This window comes from Rattus norvegicus, chromosome 4 (genome assembly GCF_036323735.1).
Source record: "Rattus norvegicus strain BN/NHsdMcwi chromosome 4, GRCr8, whole genome shotgun sequence".
Lineage (NCBI taxonomy): Eukaryota > Metazoa > Chordata > Mammalia > Rodentia > Muridae > Rattus > Rattus norvegicus.
Genome location: NC_086022.1, coordinates 160,104,449 through 160,129,170, shown reverse-complemented (window position 1 = coordinate 160,129,170; position 24,722 = coordinate 160,104,449). Strand labels below are relative to the sequence as shown.

The following is a 24,722-nucleotide window of genomic DNA, read 5'->3' as shown; positions in this document are numbered from 1 at the left end:
AAAATGTCTGAGACAGAGAAATGAAAAGAAGCCAAAAAAATTGATAGACCCCAAGATCGCTGGACTTGATGCCAGAAAACACATTTGAATGAGAAGGGAACTGGACTCTAAAGTGGCCGTTTGCTGATTCGCTGGTGTGTTGATGATGAGAAAGGTTCTGACTGGGTCTAGACACATAGAACAGTGACCAGAAAAGGAATTCCCTGCATCTGACTGGAGACCATGCAAAGAGAATTTCAGACCAAAAGATTTCTTGTGTACAAAGAAAGAGCTTGGCCAGCCATTGCTTCCCTCAAAGACTATGCATTCTCTTCTTCGGCTAGAAGCCAAGAAAGAGCTATCGTGGGGCACCCTTTCAGGGCTCCAAGCCTAGTTAGTGTTCACATCGGACACTAACCCTCAAGGCGTGTGCAAGCTTTGGACCATTTTCCTCCCTCCACCCACAAAGCCTCACCAGCCTGTTGCAGCCCTGGAAGATGTCACTGGTAAGGATTCTGCAAGATGAGTCCACCATTGTCTGTTTCATGATATTGTTGTGGCAGGCGGCAAGGGAAACGTCTAGTGACAGCTGAGAACAGGAGAGAGCACCAGAGAGACCAAACATCAGATGGCCCTGCTGAAGGGACTGAGCCCAGAGGGACACAGAGACCTCAGGCTCTGACATTACCTAGTTCCAGTCAATACACCCTCCATGAGAATGAGAGGACCCTCCATCCACATAGACTCCAGATGTACCTTTCTTGTGTCGGCACACTGTGGGCTCACTTTCCAGGAGTTCCCAAAGTCAATGGGGTCTTCCTCCACCTGAAGGCTGCTGCTGGTGAAGTCATTGTTCTGGATACCATCGAAGTTCCCACACAGGCCACACACGTGTTCCTGGGTGAGGGCATCGGATGCACAATATAAACCTGGGCACACTCTCCAGGTTGGGGGAAGAAGGTACCAGAGGAGGAGGAAGTGGGGGAAAATAGAGGGAAGAGGAGGAAGCAGACAAGGCAGAGAGACCCAGAGAAGAAGCGGGATGGTCAGCAAAACCTTGTCCTCACTGGAGCCTTTCCCTGTGCTTACCCACAACTGACCCAAGGATGCAGAGAGAGGCCATGCACCCAAGCCTCATGGTCAAGAGCACAAGAGGGAGGGAGGGAGCTGGGACCTGGGACCTCACTGTGGGTCATTAGCCTCCCTCATCGGACTATGATCACAAACAGTATCAACACTGCTATTAGTGGATGGGAGGTGAGAACTAAGGAGGGAGCACGATGGTCCTGCTTTGCTGCGGGCAGGGGAGTCCCCTCACACAGAGGACAGTGCCTTGTTCAAGGGAACAGAGGGAAACTCTACAGCTTGAGAAATGTCATCAGGGAAGGGCTGATATACCTCCTATGGCAGGCATGGGCACTGAGTCCTAAACAAGCCTGATCACACAGAAATCATCACATAAGAACCAGGGGAGATGGGCAATCTTAAACCTACGCTAATCTTCATACATGTCCCGGGAAAGCGAAGGTGACTTAATCCATTTTGGAACCATATGTAGAAGTCATGTGAGAATGTTATACAAACAGTCATGGCATGGAAGCTGCCTCTCTGAGCCCCTGTTAATGACCAACACCCTCCCCTTCACCCACTGGTCCTGTTGGTCCAACTCTCCAAACATCTGTCACCTCGTTCCTTACAGATCTTACTCCACCCACCCGACTTCTCTCCCCAGATAGTTCCAATCCTCACCCTCTCTCCTCCATGAAGACTTCTACCCTGTGTCACCTGTTCAGACAGGGCTCATCAAACTAGCCTATCCAAGGTCATTCACCGTATGAATATACTCCACTCCGTGGTGATAGAGAGCAACACTGGCTCCATCAAAAATGTCTGTCCCAAATCCGAGAACTGTGACTGTGTCACCCACAGAGTACAATAATTTTCTTGTTGCTTGACCTTGTGGTTGAATCCCCAAAGGGCTTATTCTGTGAAAATGTGGGTCCCACGTGTGAGTTTGAGAGATGGTGTAACCTTTAGCAGGTGAGACCTAGTTGGATTTAATTAGTCACTGGTGACGTCACCCTTGAAAGAGACAATATCATTCTCATAGGACCCCAGTCAGTTCCCACACCATAAGGTTTTTGTTGTTGTTTTTTTGTTTCTTAAAAGGGATGCAGAGATGGCTCAGCAGATAAAGATGGCATAGCAGCTGCCAAACTTGATGACCTGAATTCATTCAGTCCCTCAGACCCACACTGGAGACCCAGGGAGAACTAAGTTGTCCACTGACCTCCACACACTATGGCACATATATATACACATATGATAGATGATACATACATACATACATACATACATACATATATACATAAATAGATACATAGATCGATACATAGGTAGGTAGATGGATGGATGGATGGATGGATACATACATACAAACATACATACATACATACATATATACATACATACATACATAAATACATAGATACATAGGTAGGTAGGTAGATGGATGGATGGATGAATGGATAGATGGATGGATGGATACATAAATACATACATACATACATACATACATACATGAATGAATACATAGATGCATAGATATAGACAGACAGACAGAATTTTAATTAAAATAAAATTAACCAGGTCTCACACGTGACCCATCTACATGAGGTCATTTCTCTCTCCCTATATACTTTGCCTTCATTCACCGCAGCCAGGCTGAGCCCCACCATAGACCAAACAGGTGGAACCATCCACTCCTACCAACGATAAGAATGAGAGTTGAGGGCTGGAGAGATGGCTCAGCCGTTAAAGGCTAGGCTCACAACCAAAAATATAAGAATGAGAGTTGAATAAACCTCCTTTCTCCATAAAGTACTCAGCTGAGAGCACTCAGAACACGGAGCAATACCCAGGACAAAGGACCGTGGACAGTTAAGGTTAGGATCTTGGGAGAGGAAAATGTCCTGAATAGTCTAGCAAGCTGATGTGACCAGAGTCTAACGAGGCAAGGAGGGGCAGCGTGTAAAAGGCAATGTGACAGACAGAAGTGCAGGCACGGGAGGCCTGAAGATACCACTGAAGAGCAGCTCACTCTGAATGTGGAAGGCGGAACCACACACGGAGGGGTGCATTCAGCCTCCAGAATGAAGAACAGTAAAGGCCTGCAGATGCGCAGCCCTGCCACCTTCTGGCCGCCAGGACTAAAATGCAGTGCACTTGTGTGAAGAAGCTGTGGCTGTAGTGGTTTGTCACAGAGCATGAGTACACACACATGTGTACACATGTAGACACACATACATACGTGTACACATACACACATATACACATTCTCTTTTTCTCCCTTGCTGTACACCCAGTGCCTGGAAGAGTCCAATACACTGAGTAGAAACATAGTCAGTTTCCTAGAACTTTCTAGGAATGGAACGGGCTGTCCCAGGGAAGCACACCCCTCACTGACATGTACAATCTAAACATGGATAGCAGTGTTAGATAGTGTGGGGGGCCACTCTCAACAAGAATAAACCGGCCACCGTAGTCAACAGAACCCCTTGTCATACACACACCATGTAGTGATACCATCAGAACCCCCAAAACTATAGAAACCCACACAAATGGCATTGTCTTTCTGCTCTCAAAAGGGGCTAACCTTGGACCTGGGGAGGTAAGACAGGTAGTCAAGTGCTTGCCCCACAAGCACAAGGACCTGAGTTCAATCCTGCACCCACACAAAAAGGACATTCATTGCAGCGTGCACGTGTAATCTCAGCACTAGGGAGGCAGAAACAGTAAGTCCCCAGAGCTCACTAGCCAGCTAGACCAGCCTAACGGATGAGCAGTCCCAGGTCCCAGTGAAAGACTTCATCTCAAAATACAAAGTAAATGTCTCCTGAGAAATGAGACCCACCGACCAACCTCCACATGCACACACACATGCACACATATAGACACACATGCTCGCACACACACATGAACATGCACACACATGTGCACACACGTGCACACGTGCACACACGAACATGCACACACATACACACACGCATGTGCATGTGTGCTAGCCTCAGCTCACTGGTAAGGCAACATCCCACCATAGATGGCAATGATTTAATATTTTGTGAATTGAATTTGCCTCTTTGGGTTAAGAAATCGAAGAAAAAGCTACCCTGCCTATCCTCGCTCTTCCTCCTCAGTGCAAACAACACGTGTGCCTTCCTAGGCTAGTTAAGACACTGACAGAACTGCTTCTGTCCTCCCCAAGCACGTGCAGTCGCCCTCCACGACTACTTAGCTCTCCTTGTGTGGGGAGCAAGGAGCCTGGACCAGAGAAGGAACCACTGTCCACCCATAGAGAACTGATGTCGGCCCATGTGACTCATGGGCAAGCTGCAACAAGAAGGCCAGCTGACCTGGTATGTGTACTTCAGGACCACGGAGATGCTGAGGCGGTGGTCCCAGACCACAGAAAGGCCCTGACCCAGCAGCAGGATGACGTACTGGCCCGACTCCACCATCTCAAAGTGAGACTCATCTTTCAGAGGTCTCTTAACATTCACCTGAAGGAAGAAGAAACCGGAAAATGGGGTGAAGGAAGGCAGAGACCAGGACCCCCTTTTCACACAGCCTGTCTGCCTGCCTTGCCCAACAATACCAGGGCTGGCCCTCAAGACCTGTCTGTGCCCCTGGCTACTTTCTAGCCGAACTCCCTGAGACCAGCAATCCACTCAGGAATATCTGTGTCCGTCTGGCCTACAGACACTCTCCTATAATGACGAGACCGCAGTGAAAACCCAGAGAAAGAGACCAGCATACTTCCTGCCACCTCATGTGAGAAGGGAGGGTACACTGACCCTGCATCATCAACTACAAGTGGTGACTTTCAGGCTTGCTTTTTAATGTGGCAATGATTTCAACCACCTTGTCAGTGGAGTGAAAACTCTACCCACCCTTGACAACTACCCACCCCCACCCACTCGTTTTCCTGTCTCCTACCACCCTCCGTTCTCCAGAGTGACTACCATCAGGAGTGAAGACTGAAGAACAGGGATTGTGAGGCTCCACGACCCAGGCAGAAGTTTCCAGAAGAAGTCTGCCCCAAACCACTGACTCTGCCAGGGACATCCTCACTGACAAACAAACCCTCGAAGCCCACGGCAGAGCACTTGGCTGAGTCAGATGCATAAAGCAGAGGGCAAGACCAAGAACCTGTCACTCCTCAGAGATCTCCTCTCCTGACAAACAGGCCTCACACGGGGCTCATCATCTTTACAAATTCTCCCGCTAGGAGACCTGCCATCTCCTAAGCAGCCTGGCTGCCGTCATCTGCCTCAGACAGAGCTGAGCTCTGAAGTAGAGCTGACACCGCTGGCTCCCAGTCAGCAAACTTGCTAAACAGTTTTTCTTTCCTGTCTGAGGAAAATGCACTTCCAGTTCCCAGCTGTCAGGGGTGGGTATTAACAAAACATCAGGGTGCAGGCAGAGGCCACGGGAGCAAATGAACCCAGGCTTTGGGAGTTTGTAGCACGGCACGAAACCAAACCAGCTGAGTCAGATATGTGACCCAAGGACAAGCAGCCACTCTGAACGGAGGAGATTCCAGGGTTCCACCCTGATCTACCAAGGCAAAAACTCAAGGTGGAGCCTAGGATCTGCACCTCGCCACTTCTCAAGCTGTCAGGACACGGAGGCTGCGTCTGCTGGCTCTGCCCCTTTTCAGCTTGTCAGAAATCTTAATCTGAAGATCTGGGTGTGTGTCAAGGTACAAGAGTGCTGGCTCAACACGCCTAGGCCCTGGGATCTACAGGACCAGCTGACGCTACTTGACCTCGTTCCCTACAGTGGCTGCCATTCTACCAACACAGTTCTAACTGAACACTGTCCTAATAAACAGGGACAAAGGGGCCAGGAAGGAAAGGGGGAGAGACCGGCGCTTACCTCTCCATTGAACAGTTCAATCTCCCCTCCATCCACCAGGATGGTCACCCGTTTCTTGCATTTCACCGAGGGATAAGTGCAACCCTCATTCCCCACCAGGATCCGAAAGGTCCCAGAGCTACCGCCACAGTAATCCTGGGGACAGAAGGCACCGAGAGGGAAAGATTAACCTTTCTCACAGACCAGAAGATGGCATTGTGACCTCTAGGGTCAGAGAATATCATCAGAGGCACCCTGTGTGGGGGGAAAGGGAGAGGTAGCCACAGGGAAACTCTCTCAAGGGTCTGACCTCAGCCCTTACAGATGGCCCTGGTACCTACACTCAGCACACTGGCAAACCCAAAGAGGGGAGCTAGAGGAGACAGCACATGTATCCACATACAAATACATATATAAACATACACCTACCCATATACCTACACAGACATGCACACATGCATATACAAACACAAGAACACATTCATATACATGCATTTCCACATGCATATACATACACACACATGTACATGTACAAGCATATAATACACATTGGTAAACATATATATTTGTAAACATGTACACACAGGCACATACCTGTACACACATAGATGCATACACATATACTTGTAACTTGTGTATGTGTTCATGTGTGTAGCCATATACATATATAAGCATACACATACACAGACTCACACACACACACAGATACAGAAAACACAGCCTGGCCATCTGTGAGGTGAGCATCAGTCTACTTCCCGGCACTTTTGGGTGAAATGATTTCAGCTGGTTTCTGGGTCCCACAGGTTAGAAGCCGGACAAGGCTGCGGGTGCTTGCCTGGTTCTTGTCAACAGCCGGCTTTTCAGAAGGAGAAAGCTAAGCCTGACAATGCCTCTAATGGGGAGGGCCCCAGGAGAGAGCACCAAAAGACAATCCAAGTGGGAAAGAAAAATAAACACACAGTCTTGAAGGAGGCACTGGGGAAAAGTTTGCAATCGGCGCGGGGAGGGGAGACACGGTTATGGTCAGCAGCGGCAGCGCCACTGGCTCCTTTCCTCACATTAATTCCATTGTTTCTGAAAGATGATAGACACATAGCCTTTGCTAAGACAATGAGCCTGTGGAGGAGTTCTACAGGACACACACAGGCCCAGAGGCATCAGAAAAGCCATTTCAAGGTGTGTGTGCACTCTTGCACTGTTTCCCAATACACTGTCTCCCTAAGTGAGCTGGGGTGGCTGAGGTTGGCCTGGCTGATGCCCCATGAGTCCTACCCGCTCCCAGCATGCTCTGCACATGATGACCCTCGTTACCCATAATGCCTGCCACACAGGTCCTGCAGCTCCCTCTCTGGTTTTGACACCCTACCTTCAGATCATTCCAAACAGCCTCCTCCCCCAAAGAACAGGGACGGAGAAGCCACATCAGTTCAGCATGTCACGGTATCTCTGAGAAAAGCACTTTACCTCCCTGGTGAACTATCTGGTGTCAGCCAACAGAAGCAATCCCAGGAGCCCACAAAGCGGGGATGGGGAGGCACAGGGGCTGTCAGGGCTTTTGAGAAAGTCCTACGTTCTCCTGCTGGACTGAACAGCACCAGCACCCCCAGCCTCCCCTCCTCGCCATGTTAAGGGCAAAAATGGTGGCAGGTCCAAGAGGACCCTAGGTCAGGCACTGCACTCCAGGGGTCATACAGACAAATCCTTCCTCCCAGGAATACTTCACAACAATGGGCTATGAGGGACGGTGACAACCAGTCAGGATCAGCTCCCACGTGATCTGGTCTAGGTGTCCACCAAAATGAAGAGCCATCTTTCTCTCATCTGTGCCAGTGCCAAAACGGCGTGAAGGGTGCCACACCAATCCAGCTCAGAAAATGAAATTCTGTTCCTAAACTTCCCGTATCCTTGGGGCATCCTTTGGGGGATTAAAAAAAATTACTGTGACAAAACCAAACCCTAAAGTTCTTGCTATTGACAGAACCTGACGCAGAAACTCCCAGGGCACGCCCTGCTCTGTTAGATACAGACAGCACCGCCCCCCTCATTCTCAGTCTCACCTGCACCAGAACGTACTGACACTCCCCAGGGAACAGGTACTTGAGACCATCGAAGGTGAGGTAGTGAGCCATACCAAGGGCAGAGCAAGTGGCGTCACACACGTGGGTTGTACAGTTCCACCTCCGGTCCCGGCAGACACTAGGGAAAGCAATTGGGTGTTACTGATTTGTACCTTGGGCCCCAGGGGCTCGATCAGGCCTTAGGAAACAAGGAGGCAGTGGGGGACACTAAGGCGCTAGGTCATCACTTAGCCTCAGAAGCTAAGCATTTGGAGCCTGTGGAAGATTCATGGGCCTCCAAGCCTAGCACAGAGTCTTCAGGGGAAAGGAAGGCCAGGCTTCTCGATACTTCCAAGGGAGAAACAGAGATACTGAGTGAACAGGGTGAAGAGAAGGCAGGAGTCCTCTCTAAGCCATCTGCTAGGGACTCTAGACTAGAGTGTAGCCTCAACCTAAAAGCTACAGAGTGCCTGAGATTAGCCACAGGGTCACTGTATCTCAGACATATTGAGGCTAAAACCCTTTAGACCAACAGAGATTGCAGGGACAAATCTGAGACTGGAAACCAGTGCGAGTCTGCCAGGAGCGGTTTTCTGTGTGTGGTTATGTGTTTACAGCTATCATGATTTGCTGGCCACATGTCCCGCCCCTCACTGCCCTTAACCAGAGCTGATCTAGGGAAGCCAACTCTGCATGCGTCAGAGGTGGTGAGCACAGGCCTTGGAAACTGATTCCCTCCTCCACCTCTGTCCACATGGGCCCCTAAGACTGCCTGTGGCCCAGAAGTAAGAGGGTGAGCAGAAAGGGGTGCCCATGATGGATAGCCAAAGAAGACAGAAGGAAACCAATGCCTCCCAAACCACTGTGTCCTCCAACCCACTCTCAGAGCACACAGAGCCTGCGGGAAGAGATGGGCCTTGAGAATCAGCCTTAAGGAAGAGCAGAATGCATCATGCACACAGAAAATGATGGAACCTGGAGGTCATTATGTTGAGCGAATTAAGCCAGACTCAGAAAGACAATTATCATGTTCTCTCTCAGGGGTAGGGTCCAGATTTGTTTAAAAGATACAAATGTAGAAGGGAAACTATTTGGGGGAGGGGAAAGAATTGTGGGAGTAGAAAGGGGGACAAGGGAAGGTGACACCAGAGAATGTGTGAGCAAAGCACATGGTATGCATTATGTGAATGTCTATGAAATGATTACCTTGTACAATTAATAAAAAATAAATAGAAAGAAAGAGAGAGGAAGGAGGGAGGGACGAAGGCCGGGTGTGATTGAGCAAAGTGATGGAAAGGGGCATTTCACAGATGGGGAAACTGAGACAGAGTAAGGGAAAGCTCGCTCAAGTTCCCACGGGGTGTAAGGACAAGTGTCAAAAGTCCTGTGTCCACAGGTCATGATGGCTGGTCCCCAGGGCGCCCCAGAGCCTCACCAGGTGTTGCAGCCGATCTTCACTGTATCTCCTGGGGAGTACGCCTCACCCTGGTGGAAGCAGGGACAGCGCTCCAAGGCCACACACCTGTTTTCGTGCCGGACCTAAAGGAAAAGAAGGAAGGCAAGTGTGTCAAGGGCCCCAGGGACTGACATCAATCCCTGATGAGAAAGTGTCCTGGCGCTCAAGCCTGCCAGGAGCCAGCTCGGAGCCAGGGGCAACCTCAGCAACAAAGTAGCCAAGGCAGGAGTCAGCAGCAGGCTGGCGTGGGGCAGACAAAGGCATCTTCTACATTGTGTCTCCCGGTCAACCAAAGACATAACTCCCTCTGTCCTGCTGGGTGCCATAACCTAGGACATGTTTGCAAAGACTTCAGAAAGCCATGTCAGAAGCCCTGGGAGTACATATGCCAGGCTCAGCCAGGTCACCCAAAGGGTGTCTCCCGAGAAGGGGGAGGATGGATAGAGTCTAAAGGAGGATTTACCAATGAACTGGGGAAAAGAAGGTGAAAGTCGAGTGTTCAGAGACAGGCAAATGATACCCTCCTTAAGGATTCCCAGGGAGCTGGTTTGCTAGAAGATCCTTCAGAGGACTCTTTAATGAGGTGAGCAATGCCTACCTAAACTTTTAGTTTTTTATATATAATTTTACTTATTTATTATATATAAGCACACTGTAGCTGTCTTCAGACACCAGAAGAGGGCATCAGATCTCATTACAGATGGTTGTGAGCCACTGTGTGGTTGCTGGGATTTGAACTCAGAACCTCTGGAAGAGCAGTGCAGTGCTCTTAACCGCTGAGCCATCTCTAGTCAGGTTTTTAAGAATGGGAAAGTAAACTGTACACACATGTAGTCCAAATTTCATGTGTATGGAATATAGACTGTTGTTGTTGTTGTTAACTAAGGCTAGAAGGAAGGAGGGATGTTGCCTCCGGGTAGTAAGCTTGGATAAAACACTACTAGGCTTATTTTCCTTTCTAGTTTTCATTCCCTCCCCCCAAAAAAATGTTCTTTGATGAGTAGGTGTTATATCCATAATTAAAGAAAGTGGCTATCATGTTTGACAAGAATTGATAAGCATTTAGCTCCCTGGACTCCTCCAGGGACTTAAGACTGACCAGAGGAGACATAACAAAGCCAAACTAAAACCATGTCCAAGACATTTGGGATCAGGTGACCCTCCTCCCAAGGTCACCTTCTCCAGTCCCAGCGCTCTGACACACTATCTGCCAAGGTTCCTTCCTCCCTCCTCGACCCCTCAGGAAGTGACTCTGTAGCATGCTACACTTCCTAGTTCTCTTAGGGACAAGTGGGTAGGGAAAGAAACAAGACCTCTGGCTTGAGGGACTTAAGAAGCACTACCAAGCCCACCCTGACCCCACCGCCATGACACGGCAGGACTTCACCTTGGAAGTGATATAATATACATTGATCACATATTCTCCCCTGTAACCTTCTCTTGTCCCTTGGGACAGCCTAGGTGAAGGCCCACAGCTGCTGTGCTCTAGAACTACCTAGCAAGTAGGAAGAGGAACTGAATATTCGCAGTCCAGTGATCTGCTAACCCTACAAGCTTGAGTTCCTAGACCTTTAAACTAAACCCTGGGAATAGAGGTATGTAGAGGATTTCCATAGCAGAATCATTGGTTAAACCATACACACACACACACACACACACACACACACACACACACACACACACACACACACGTACTGGGAGGTGGAAAGAGTAATATTCTCCACTTAGCACCACATCCATCTGTCTAAGGAAGTGTCCTCCCATGCCTTGCCCTCTATGTGGTGGGGCAGTATTGGTGCAAAGAGTTAGGAAGGAGCTGATCCTCTGTGTCCTTGATCCTGGTCCTTAAGCCTGAGGCCACAACGGTTCTTAGAAGCCAAGAGATCAACAAAGAAGGCAGCCAGTTGGTTGGAGCAAGGAGGGACTGCAAACATCTCCCTTCAAGAACCTTCCAAGGTTCACAATAAGGGATGGGTGGGACGGGGGTGCATGATGTGAAGCTCACAAAGAACCAGTACAAAGTTGGAGAAAAAAAACGGTTCATGCCCATATTCTCCAAGCTTTGTCAGTTTAGACGTCAGTCTGAAGTCGGCCACCTAGTGGCCACCATAAAATTGACAGATGCGTGCACACTGCTACAGTTAGCGGAGACAGGTGATTGCTTTAACTGGGAAGGGAAAACCTGGCCCTGCTCACTGGGTATCTCACCTCTGAGGGACACCTTCTGCCCTGCACCTGCAAACAGGCATGGCAACAGGTTCCCAGGCCTCCTGGTGTGCACACTGTCCGTGCTCACCTCTCTTCCAAGAGTCACCCCACTGTCAAGAACGCCATACAGCCATGCCCCGGTATCCCTCTGCTTCTGCTTCATCTAGGTGGGCCCATGGGCACAGCCCTCCTCCAGTGGACATCAGGTCATTGATAGGATATGCTGCCACGACTGTCCTAACAAACTCTCCTCCTCTGGGTTCTCACTGGCGAGGCACACTCTCCTCTCCGCCCTGACTTGCTTTAGTACCATCACTAACTGGCAGCCTTCGATATCAAGATAGGGGCTCCATGCTAAGCGATGCTGCTATCAAGACAACATTGATGTGGGGACTGGTGGGGAAGCAAAACATAACCTTACAGGAGAGAAAAGGCTTTCCAGGCACTGTGTGGAAACTCTTGACTTAAGATGGTATAGGCATAAGAGCTTGGTCAAAAACACCCAGCGAAAGCCTTAAAGAAATCCCCAGCAACTGAGAACCACAGAAACAAAGGGAAGTGGCCAGAAAGTCGGCCAGCCATGTAAGCAGCCGTAATTGAGCTATGTGGCACGTCACTGAAGCCGAGAGTATGACCTGAAGGCCGCCCCCTCTGTCCAGTATGTCCTTGGAGAATACTACAGTGGTGCTGTAGAAGACTTGAGAAAACATGGCAGGAATGCTCACCGTGGGCTATCAGTTCATGATCATTCCGTAAGCATTGTCCGAGCTCAGAACCTCGTCCTCAGGCAGTTCCAAGGACAAGTATGAGGCCAGAGAACACTGCTGTGTTATCTTTCTCTGGAAATGCCTCTGTTCCTAACTGTACTTGAATGCCAAACAGACCACTCGCTCTCCCAAAATGTTTGCTGCCACCTGTCCTCGGTGGTTCTGCTCCATCCATAGCCACAGCGCGGTGTAGCTGAGCTCCACCACATGGTGATTGGGAGGGAAGCATTCTTACCTGACAACTCGCACTAACACGTGAATAACTCTTCCTGTGGGGATTTACCAGGCTGTAAGCTTTTTATAAAGTCTCGCTCATTAACCAAGTGAGCACAGTACTACCATATTTCCAGAAGTTTTGAGAGACATTGGCATTCTTGGATGTTATAAACACTTATTACTTAAAAAGGCATTCACCTCCCATGCCTGAGGCCCCGTAAAACCTCTGGCATCCAAAAATGAAGCTCACTCCAGATGGAACCTTATACCTGGGTTCTAGAACGAAGAATAATTTCCTGTGTCTTTCATTTCCTGACAGGCCATCCCCTAATGCCAGCAAAGCTGGGTACTAGTCTGAAAGATGTAGCTGCTAGATTTCAAAGAATAAATCCCCATCTCCCAGACAACGATGCTACACTTTCCGCAGAGGCCTATCAGTGTCCTGGCCTGAGGACTGGGAACCAGGCAGGTTGAAAGATCCTGGCTCTGCCCTGGATTCCTACAAGGATCCGAAGCTATGGATGGAGTGCAGGAAACAGGACCATGGGCTGTGTTCTGCTGCTGACTAGTGGCGAAAGTAGGAAACACCCTAACTTAAAGGAGTGGCTGCTCCAGGAGCATTTTTTCAACTAAAGAAAAAGTACTAGTCTGGGCTACTTAGTAAGTTCCAGACCAGTCCCAGCTACAAAGTGAAGCCTGTCACAGAAATTCAAAGCAATCAGGAAAGACTTGGGAAACCCTTTACCGCCTCCCATGGTTTATGTGCATGAACTTACTGTGGCAGTGGTCACCATGACACCAATACAAAGTAGCTGAAATGCCTAGGTCTGCCGTCTTCCACCTTCCCTCCACACCCTTCTAAGCCAATACTAAGGTGAAGAAGCAAAGATCTGAGGTGACTTGCCGTTTGACTGAGTGTGGGAACCTAGACTGGAAGACCAAATCAGCACCACCATGGTTCTTGCCACTTGTAAAAATCATCCTACCCTCTACCCCTGCAAGAAGGCCTTGGGAACAGCTGCAGGGGCAGATAATCTGCTGTCTGTGGTGGAGCAGAAGTCCTCTGCTCAGCAGGAGCCAGGCCTGTGACACTGGGAAAGAGAGGGCCTCCCCACTTGCCTCCAACATCTTCAAAGAAGTGGGGGGATTTTTTTGTTTGTTTGTTTGTTTGTTTGTTTGGTTGGTTGGTTTGGTTTGGTTTTTGGTGTTTTGGTTTAGAGGGGACATGCATGGAGGAAACATGGTTTGTAGAAGAGGACAATGGCCACTTAAGGTCACGCCAGTGTCAGAGCTGACCAATGAGAATGAGAATGCAGAAACAGACTGTAATGTCCTGTCTGTCATATGTGATGAAAACTGGATGGATCCTATGCTTTGGTCAGATGGAAGGATGGATGGATGGATGGATGGATGGATGGATGGATGGATGGATGGATGGATGGATGGTGGGTTGGGTGGATGGATGGATGGATGGATGGATGGATGGATGGATGGATGAGTGGGTGGATGGATGGATGGATGGATGGATGGATGGATGGATGGATAGTTGGTTGTTGGTCTTTGTTGTCTTGGAGTGCTAGAGATGAACCCAAGGCCTTACACTGACTCACGTCCTGTGGCAGTTTGAATAAGAAAAGCTGCCATAGGTTCCTTGTTTTAATATCTGTCCTCAGTTGATACAGCTACTTGGGAGGATTAGAGGGTATGGCCTTATCAGAGAATGGGTGTCATTAGGGGTGGGCTTTGAGGTCTCAAAAGCCCATACTATTCTTAGTTATCTCCTCTCTGCCTCCTACTTGCAGATGGGGACGTAAGCTCTTACTCCTGCTCTAGCGCCATGCCTGCCTGCTGCTCCTCTCCCCATGATGGTCATGGAGTCTAAAAGTGTAGCCTCACATATACTCTGTTTTCCACAGGTTGTCTTATGGTGTTTTATGGCAGCAGTAGAGCAGTAACTAAGACATACCCCCAACTGCTATCACTACTTTTTTTTATTTTTTAGTTAACCCATTTTCACTGTATTTAAAAGCATTGATCCACAACAGAATGGAAATGTAAGAAAATGGACCTTACACCATCCCACCAGTGGCAGGACGAGGAGCTGACCCACATAGTTTCTAAAACTGAGCCCCAGTTATTTACAAACACAGGAGAGAGAGAGAGAGAGAGAGAGAGAGAGAGAGAGAGAGAGAGAGAGAGAGAGCGCTCTTACTACAATTCTATGGAACTTTCTGGCTTCTTTGAGACAACATCTCCAACTTGGACTGGCGTTCAATCATCCATAGGAGGATGACTTTGAACTTCTGTTCCTATGGTGTCCAGCTAGAGGCATGCCCCATTACCACCCATGTTATGCTGGGGGTTGAACCCATAACCTCACGCATGCTAGGAAATCATATCTCTAACTGTGGTCCATCCCTAACTTCATACCTTGTTTGTTTGTTTGCTTGTTTGTTTTATAAGTGATTTTTGTATACATCTCCCTTGCATCCATAACCAACCAAGTGAGGAGGGCAGACTAAGTACATTACAGAGGAGGTCTCTGGGATTCAAATAAAGACTGAATGAATGTCTATTCACAAGGGTGGGCCAGAGGGTGGTGGACATGGTAACTTAACCCCTGTACCCCATTCCTCCTTGGGTCTCTCTGCCCTCAGCAGATCTTCCTCCATCACAAGGTGACTTGCCCCCCACCCCCTTGCAAGCCATCAGATGCACAATACCTAGCCTCTTCTTCAACTCCTTAGTATCATTCCATAGCCCTCCCTCATCACACAGAGAACAGAGAAACATTCATGGGAATGAGGTCTGTACCATTAGAAGCACCCAGGCAAGATGTTCCCAGCTCCCTTTTCTCTGTGCTGTGGCCAGGAACACGTGTAGGGCGCTGCAGCCAGCACGCTGTGCACACTTCATAAATTACATGGATTTCCTTGCTCTGCTGAACCTGGCCCCGGCCATCTACATATCAGTCAGCCTTGTAATGAACCAGTTGTGAAAACGATCCAACCTCTGTGGACAGAAGCTTTTGTAAGGGGCCTTAGTTACACATGTTTCTGAGAATGCATGCTAGGAGCTTCTGGGTGAGAAAGAAGTGCCTCGCAGAGTGTCTATAACATAGATATAAGGCCACACTCCCAGCCAGAATTAGGGATCTGATACAACTGTTGTGGTTATGAATATCTAATACTACATAGATGCTTTTCTAGACATGCACACATTTCCCTTACAGAAGCCTTGACCAAGCTGGACACAGTAGAATGTGCCTGTAGTTTTAGCTACTCAAGAGGCTGAGGAGAAGGATTGCTTAAGCCCAGAAGTTCAAGTCCAACCAAAGCAACAAAATGAGGCACCATCCCAAATTATTGTTTTTAATTTTTAACATAATAATAAGTTAAACAATTCCCAATGCTGACATAATACTGAAGAAGTCCCTTTTCTTGCCTGAGGTTTCTCTCAAGTCAAGATTCCCCAACTCATCCCCTACAAGAAACACCATAGGGACAACTGTGCCTACAAGTCCCTGAGATAGTCACAGTGAAACCTTATCTCAGGTCTCTTAGTCCCCTGCTTGTTGCTCAGACATGGGACTGAGTTCCTCCTCTCATAAACCCCAATCATCCTTCCCTGCAGTGTGAGTCACACACCCAGGGTAAGGGCCAGTCTCTACCTCCCAATAGAAGACGATGGTTCTAGAAGCCTCAGGGGAGAAGACAGTAGGGACATCCTAGAGAATTAATAGAAATCTCCATTTGGGAAAGGGAGGCTAGAAAGGAAGTACAGAACGGAACTCCTGTCTGACACATGCCATAGTACCCAGCCTTCCTGAGGACATGGAACAAGTTCTGGTTTCAGGACAGAACACCCACAGATCCTCAGGCAGGGTCCTCAGTGTGCACTCAAGTCATCCTACCCACCTTCGCACTGGCTTCTACAGTTTCGCCTAAACCCCTCAGTATATAACTTTGTGTATGAGAAAGTAGAGTCATGGACAGCATAAAGACAGGGTGCATTTGAAAGAGAAAAGTCCAGAATTTACATTCTTCAAGGTGATGATAATAATATATGTATAATAGATTTTATATAAAACTGGCCAAAGTCAGGGGGTGATGGCATATGCCTTTAATCCTAGCATTCAGGAGGCAGATGGATCGCTGAGTTCGAGGCCAACCTGAGGGTGAGTTCCAGGACAGCCAAGGCTGCAGAGAGAAACTCAGTCAAAAAAAAAAAAAAACTTAATAGCAGAGGGAGGGAAGGAAGTCAGAAGTCAGAAGGCTCAGGCATGCTCCAACCATTGCTGCCATTTCTAGAAGGTAAATGGAGGAGCCAAGTGGTTTCAACCAAGCATTGGACCTTGTGTGCCTTTCAAGACATTTACAGCCCCAGGACCAGAATCATGGGACATATGGGGCTGGTCAAGACTTCCCAAGTCATTTAATGGAGGGAGCCAAAAAAGAAAGTGTGGTTGGGGATTTAGCTCAGTGGTAGAGCGCTTGCCTAGCAAGCACAAGGCCCTGGGTTCGGTCCCCAGATCTGAAAAAAAAAAAGGAAGTGTGAGTGTAGGAAAGCCATAATTTGCTTGTGTTATGGCACAAGGACAGCGTCTTAGTTGTGTTTTCATTGTCAACCTGACACAATCTCGAGTCACCAGGGAAGAGGGAGCAATCAGATTGACCTGTGGTCATACCTGTAAGGCTTCGTGTTGATTGATAATTGAGGTTGGAGGGTCTAGCCCACTGTGGGTGTTACCATTCCCTAGGCAGGAAGATCTGAGTTACATACAACTAGCTAAGCCTAAGACAAAGAGAGAGGGGACCATGAGCAGAGTCCCTCTGTGGTTTCTGCTCGATTACTGCTCTGAGTTCCCTCTGACCTTGAAGTATAAGATGAAATAAATCCTTTCCTCCCAAAGTTGTTTTGGGTCACGGTCTTTATTGCAACCACAGAAATCAAAGTAGAACAAACATCAACATCTTCACTTAAGAGAGAAAGTTACAGGCAAATATATGTAAATCATACACAACTATGTGTGTATCCTTTCATCCCCACTGTATGAAATGTTACCCTTGGAAAAATTCTAGTAGAAATACCTGTTTAGACATATATTTTCTATAAATTATGTCTTTGCTTCCTAAGGCAGTTCCGTACACTGAGATTTCCTCTGTATGTGTCCAACCCCATCAGCATCAAGTCCAGACATTCTCCTCCCAAGCCCCTCCCTGAATTTGGCAGTTGAATCTACCCAGCATCCCTATCCCTGTTTCTTCCCCTCTCTGACTCCACAGACACCTCATTCACCATGGCCTACAAGAAAATGGATGGGAAGGTTCACCCATGCAGTGCTCACCATGCCTGGGGGACAGAGGCAGCCTGACACACAGCCCAGACTCATGCATTCCAGGTCATAGTTCTGGCACGTCTTAGCACACTCCAGCCCTTGAGCCCGTGGGTTGTCAGCAGGACATACCAACTTGACCATGGGTGGCCGACAGGAGAGGCTCCTTTTGCCTTGAGGAAGGAAAAGAGGCGGTGAGCAAAGCCATGACAGATCACCCTTCTGCACTGTCCAGTAGCCCCCAGAAGCCATCACTCATTTGGGGGGGGGGCTCAGCACTGCCTACTCGGCAAGTCCTGACACTGCCCAGCCTGCAGTGAGCTCCAGCCCTGAGCTAGGATCTCCATGTGAGACCAGGGCTTCAGGCCAAGCTGATGGCAGCTCTACAGACTGCAGCAGATGTCACCTGATGACCTTCATCCCTCTTGACTCGGTTCTCCCAGTTTGCCCTGAACTGAGGTGCACCGTGGAAGTCTCCAGGTTCAGGCTTGAGAAGACCCAGATTGAGGTACTAAAATGGAGCTTGATGGGACTCAATAGGAACATTAAAGAAATAGTTACAGCTCGTGAAGGAGAAAACCATCAGCCGCAGGGACTCCAAGGTCTACTCCAAGGTCAGCCTCCTTATAAAATGCCATCACTGACACACCTTCTTCTCCCCCACCCCAATGTGTTTCCACTGTATGTTTCAAAGATTTGCTTCTGGTCTATAAATAAGAATCTGGTCACCCTTCTCCCTTCTGTGTCTTGTCCTCAAATTCTCCAGCAACTGTTAAGACCCTCAAAGACCTCCTTGACCCCACCTTAAAAAAAAATCCTATGTTCCCTGAAGGCAGGGATTCTGTCTACTTGGTTCACTAATGGATCATGTTTCCTGCCAATCAAAGAATAAGAACCATGGGCTGGAGAGATGGCTCAGTGGTTAAGAGCGCTGACTGCTCTTCCAGAGGTCCTGAGTTCAAGTCCCAGCAACCACATGGTGGCTCACAACCATCTGTAATGAGATCTGATGCCTTCTTCTGGTGTGTCTGAAGACAGCTACAGTGTACTTATATATAATAAATAAATAAATATTTTAAAAAAAAAGAATAGCAACCGTGATTGGATAATCATGAGAGCAGAGAGTTGAGACAATACCCCCCAAAAGCCCAGTCATATATGAAATATCATTTCTCTCACGCTGGGCAAAGAAGGCAGAATTCACAACTTTACTTTTACGTGGAGATTTGGGTTAAAAAGCTATACTTCAAAATAGAATATGCCTTTTCCTAACCTCAGAAGAAATCCAGGTATTTCTTTACAGTGACTAGACAAGAAGGTAGGAGTGTGGGTGCAAAAAAAGTAGGTCTTTGAGGCAGAATACAGTGGAGGGGACAGAAGTACAAGAGGCCACATTCTGGCTTCACTTTGAATCACCCTCATGCTTGAGGTCTTGCCTCTTGTGTAGGGACCCAGACCACTGTCCAGGGCAAGCTGGGAAGCAAAGGGTATGAGGGCGGAGTCTCAGTGTGAGGCAGAGGAAGAAGGGGTTACATAGAAGCTATTGAGGATCCATTGATGTCCTTCCAACCAGGAGACTACATTCTAGGCCATCATGGTTCTTCCAGAGGCAAAGCCTCTGTAACCTAGAATGACAGCCCACTCCCATGGACTCTGCCCATCCCCCGTGGGCCACGCCCACTCCCATGGGTCATGCCTACCCCCATGGGCCATGCCCTCGACAGTCTTTATCACATCTTAAGACAGAACTCCAGCTATTAGGATTTTCAAATAGGGAGCAATTGGCCCAAACCCCTCTTCGTTCAGATCCATCTAACAAGATCCCAAGGTTTCCTCATCAGTGTGTCCACAGTGGGGGAGAAAAGAGCCTTTGAAGAACGATAGGCGTCACTGCTAGCGGGCTCATCAGCCAATGCCAGTTGCTCACTGCACTCGGACTACCACAGCAGATCTCTCTGCTTCTGATAACTCAAGCGCTCTCCTCCCACACAATAAAATTCGTCTGGCCTCTCTCACATGAGTGTGCCTGAAGGATGCTCACACAAGCTAAGAAGTCAATGAGACTCAGGGCAGAGTCAGACCCCTGTGTGCACACCGGCGTGTATCAGATGGTGCAGGCAGCTCTCCCCCCACCCCCACACTCATGGAGAAGAGTCCAGACAGAAGGGAAGAGAACAACCTTTCAGGGCTACAGTACTTACTGCGGTGAGACAAGGGGCTGCTGAGGACAATGTTAGGCAACAGGCTCCCCGAGGCACCACTCGTGGTACAGTGCATGAAGCCATCTTCACAGTAACTGCAGAGAAAACACCCCAGCCTTTGATAGAGGTTTTTGTTATATATGTATTCGTTGTTCCCCTACCCCGACCCTGCTCACTCTGCTCCTTCCAGTGGGGCTTCAGGCCCATAACTCTGGATCTCAAGTTTGACCTGCTATCACCATCAGTGACCATCAGGCCACCAAGTCCAGTGGGTCCCTCTGAGCTCTTTTTCTTTGCAATGTCCCTTTGAACATCCCCATCACTGGTGGCTACTCCATTCTCTGAGAGAATAAAGACAATCTCCATTGGATTTCCCCACTTCTGCCTCAACCTCACCTATAGGTCACAAATCCCCTTCCCCTGGACATCCATGCTTTCTCTCCCCTCACTATGCTGCCTTTCACGCCCCCAGCTCTCATTACAAAAATGTCTCGTGCACTTCTGGCAGTAGCCCCTCTGAGCTCCGACCTGTACATGGAAACATACACACAAACATCTTTATAATTCCCTTCAGTGTCTCAAAGACGCTGTGAGCACAGTGTGTCTACACCAGACCCCAGGCCCCTTCCAGGGCTGGTCTATGGACTGGTATCACCATCTGTTCAATCGGACTCACTGTCAGAATCTAGGGTTCATCCCGACGCTGCTCTCTCCCCACTCTCTCCATCACAATTCAGGATGTTGCCTCTGACATCTTGCTTCAATTCCTATGTTCTTGTTACTTCTACTTCTGGACTGTGCCCCACCCTTGCCGGTCATCCCTCAGGAGCATCCCTTCAATAGAGTTTCCGGGAAAGGGCAAGCCCCACCTGAGCTGATCCCTGTGTTCCCGTCTTCTCCAGCTTAACGACCATCTGTGAATCTTAAGGTGTATCATTCTCTTTAAACCAAAGGTTCTTACACACTGTTTCCCCAAAACTACGGTCACTGCTACCCAACACACATAAGTATACAAACACATACACACATGTGAGCCACACACACAAACATGTGAGGACACGCAAAGTAATGTGTTTAAAGTTTCTACACAGCAAAGAGTTGCTGAGTGATTCCCTACAGAGCGTGAAATAAACTTTACCAGATACACATCTGACAGAGTTTGCAAAGAACCCCAAAACGTTAAACAATAAACGAGCAAACAATCCAAGGAACAAATGGGCAAGGACACACAAACAGATCTCAAAAGAAACAGAAACGTCCGATCAATACCGTGGGGGAAAAAATGTTCATCCTCTTTAGCCACAGACAGCATGCCACTGCTGATGAAGCCAGGTAGGTGCCTCTTACCTATAGTCCTGGCACTTGAGAAGCTGAGGCAGGAGGACTGCCGTGAACTCGAGGCAAATTGGGGCAACAAACTGAGCTCCAAGCCAGCCTGAGCTACAAAATGAGACCCTGTCCCACCCAAAAAGACCAAAAGGAAAACAAATGTAGTGACCATGTAGAGAAAACAGAAGTCCTCTGCACGGTTGGAGCGGATGTAAATCAGCCACTTAGGAAGTCAGCAGAGAGACCCTTCGAGAAACTAAAAAATACAATGGCCATGGTCTAGTGGTTCCAACCCTGCCCTAGGTCTCCGAAGGAATCAGAGTCAGCAGTCAGTAAAGATATCTGCACAGTGCTTTTCCTAGAAGTCACGTCATGCTGTCAGCCCGCACGTATCAATGGAAGGCCAGGTAAGGAAAATGTGGGACGTAGACATAATGAAGTAGCATCAGCCATAAAGAAGAAAAAAACTCAGGTCCTTTGTGGGAAAGTGGGCAGAACTGGGGGCGACTGTGTTAAATAAAATAATCTCTGGCTCAGAAAGCTGAGAGAAGCTCGTCTGCTCTCTCGAGAACACATGGAATCCAAAAGGGAACTGTTAGGGAAGAACAGGGTTAGGGCGGGGGAAAGAGAGTAAGAAAGAGCATATGTTCAAAGTACAGTGTGTGCACATAGGAAAATGTCACAGCAGGCTCAGGACTTGGCACAATGAACAGGACACTAATACGACACTCCAAGGAAATACAAAACATCGCTTAGAAGCCAAAGAGCTAAGGTGTTGGGTACCGTCTGCTTATGGATTGGATAACAAGACAATACAAGTGGTGTGTAGATTGAATACATCCCAATAAAATCCCAATGGCAGTTCCTACAGAAACTAAGACTAGAACTGATATGGTACTTCAAAGGCCCCTGAACACCAAAACAATCTTGACAAAGAAGAAAGCTGGAGGAGCCACAGTTACTGGTTCCAAGCCTATTGCGAAGCTACGGTAATTATAACAATATGGACTGGCAGACGGACAGGTATACAGTCCAGCTAAATAAACAGTTCAGAAGTCAGCCGCCGCCTAGATGGTCAATTGAATCTCTACACCGGTGCCAAGACGTGGAAAGGAGTCTACACGGTGCCGGGAAACTGGAGTTCCAGCTGGGAAAGAATGAAGCCGCCTGTAACCTTACACCATACGCAAAACGCGAGCGCCAAATGGATCCAGGATCTAAACATTAGGAAAGTCTTAGAAGGGATCATCGAGGTATTCGTGACTTGGAATTTGGCACTGATTTCATGGCTATAATGCAGAACCATAAGGAATAAATTAAAAGAATAGGTAAACTGATTACATTAAAATTCAAACGTGTTCTGCATCAAAAGGCACTAACAACAGAATGAACAAAGAGCTCACAGAATACACAAAGATCCTCAATAACTCAACCCAAAAATGGCTGAAAGATTCAAGTAGACATATGAGAAAAATCTAGAAGTAGCCAATAGGTACATGAAGATATTCAAGGTCATTAGCCATTAAAGAAATGCAAATAATCAAAACCACAATGAGATGCCACATCATACCTAGTGAGATGACTATTAGGAAGGCTGGAGCTGGGGTGATGTCTCCATGGGTAAGTGCCCCACTTTATAAGCATAAGGACCTGCACCCCCCGGAACCCATGTAAAGCCAGACAACATATCTATAATCCCAAGGCACCCATAGAGAGATTGGGAGCAAAGACTGAAGCTTCCCCAGAAGCTAACGGTCCAGCTAGTTTGGCATATGCACTGTAGTAAGCCACAAGAGACGGTTTCAAGTAAGCTGCAAGGAGAAGGGGGACACACGAGGCTATCCTCTGACCTTCCCACATGTGCTATAACACAGATGTTATGTTCTCTCATACACACCACATAAGGGGTGGGGGAGGGGAGAAAAGGAGGAAGAGGAGGGAGGAGGAATGGAAAGAAGAGGAGGAATAGGAGGAAGAGAAGGAGGAGAGGAAGAAAGTAAGAGATGCCAGGGAGGGCAGAGAAATGATTACACTGGTCCATTGCTCGTGGGAACTTCAATGCTGCAGCCTCAGTGAAAGAATACTTTGGTAGTTCTTCAAAAAGGTAAAGAGGATTACTATACGATCCAGTAGTTACACTCAGGGATATTGACCACGCCCCAAATCTGAAGCACATACTCAGATACTTAAACACTAACGTTCATGGCAGCACTATTCACAACAGCAAAGAAGCCAAGTCTCCACCAGCAGGTGAATGGACAAACAGAAGGTACCATGTGTACACAGTAGGATCCCATTCCATCATTAAAGGCATTGGGTTGGCATACATGCAGCAACAGGAGTTAAAGCATTAACCTAAGGGACATAAGCCAGGCACAAAGAAAAGGATGTGTACTGGATCCACTCGTGAGATATCTTGAGTAGTCACAGCCATAAAAAAGAAGTCGAGTGGCTATTCCTAGGCTGGGAAACAATGAGGAGTTCCTATGTAATGGACCCAGTTTCTTTCAGGGACATAAAGGGTCTAGAGATAGCCGGGAAGAAGTTGGTTGCACAATGTATAGGTGTACTAAACGCCACTGATACACGTTAAGAGAATCAAATGGCGAATCTTGTGTCTTTTTAAAATGTTTCCATTTTCATGAGTCTGTATGTGTGTGTGCGTGTTTCGCATGTATGGGGACACACTTGTATGGATGTGCCTGTGCACATATGGATGCATGTGTGGATGATCAATGTTGGAGTTGGGACTCACTCTTGTTTGCTCTCCTTATTCACAGAGGCGGCATTCTCAGTCCAGAGCTCTTCAACATGGCTAGTTTTTCTACGTAATTTGATTCGGAGATCCTCACCTCTGACTTCTGGGGTAATTATAGGTCACAACTACTCAACCTAGTCCAGTCCTTAGATTTACACAGTAAACACTTCAATTGCTGAGCTGTCTCCATAGTCCAAAATTTTACATCTTTCTTAGCACACACACATACACACACATATATATGCATACACACATATACTCACACATACACACATATATGCACACATACACACACACATATACACATGCACACATACACAGACACATATACACACACATATATACACACATACATGCACACACACATATACACATACACACACATACACACATACACATATACACACACATAGACACACATACACATACAATATACACATGCATATAACATATACACACGTACACATATACACACACATACACACATACATGCACATATA

The 24,722-nt window shown here is 47.8% G+C and overlaps 1 protein-coding gene across 2 annotated transcripts in view; it reads right to left on the bottom strand.

Annotated features, from left to right (window-relative positions):
• Vwf (von Willebrand factor) overlaps nt 1-24,722 on the bottom strand; it is a 134,858-nt gene that overhangs the window by 48,587 nt on the left and 61,549 nt on the right. For both annotated transcript variants that reach the window (XM_063285420.1, NM_053889.1), the window contains exons 17-24: nt 20,136-20,230; nt 17,947-18,107; nt 9,388-9,491; nt 7,953-8,091; nt 5,917-6,051; nt 4,392-4,538; nt 736-876; nt 455-568 (exon numbers count right to left, since the gene is read on the bottom strand). In XM_063285420.1, the coding sequence (XP_063141490.1) occupies nt 455-568; nt 736-876; nt 4,392-4,538; nt 5,917-6,051; nt 7,953-8,091; nt 9,388-9,491; nt 17,947-18,107; nt 20,136-20,230 (1,036 nt within the window). The remainder of the gene's footprint in view (nt 1-454; nt 569-735; nt 877-4,391; nt 4,539-5,916; nt 6,052-7,952; nt 8,092-9,387; nt 9,492-17,946; nt 18,108-20,135; nt 20,231-24,722) is intronic.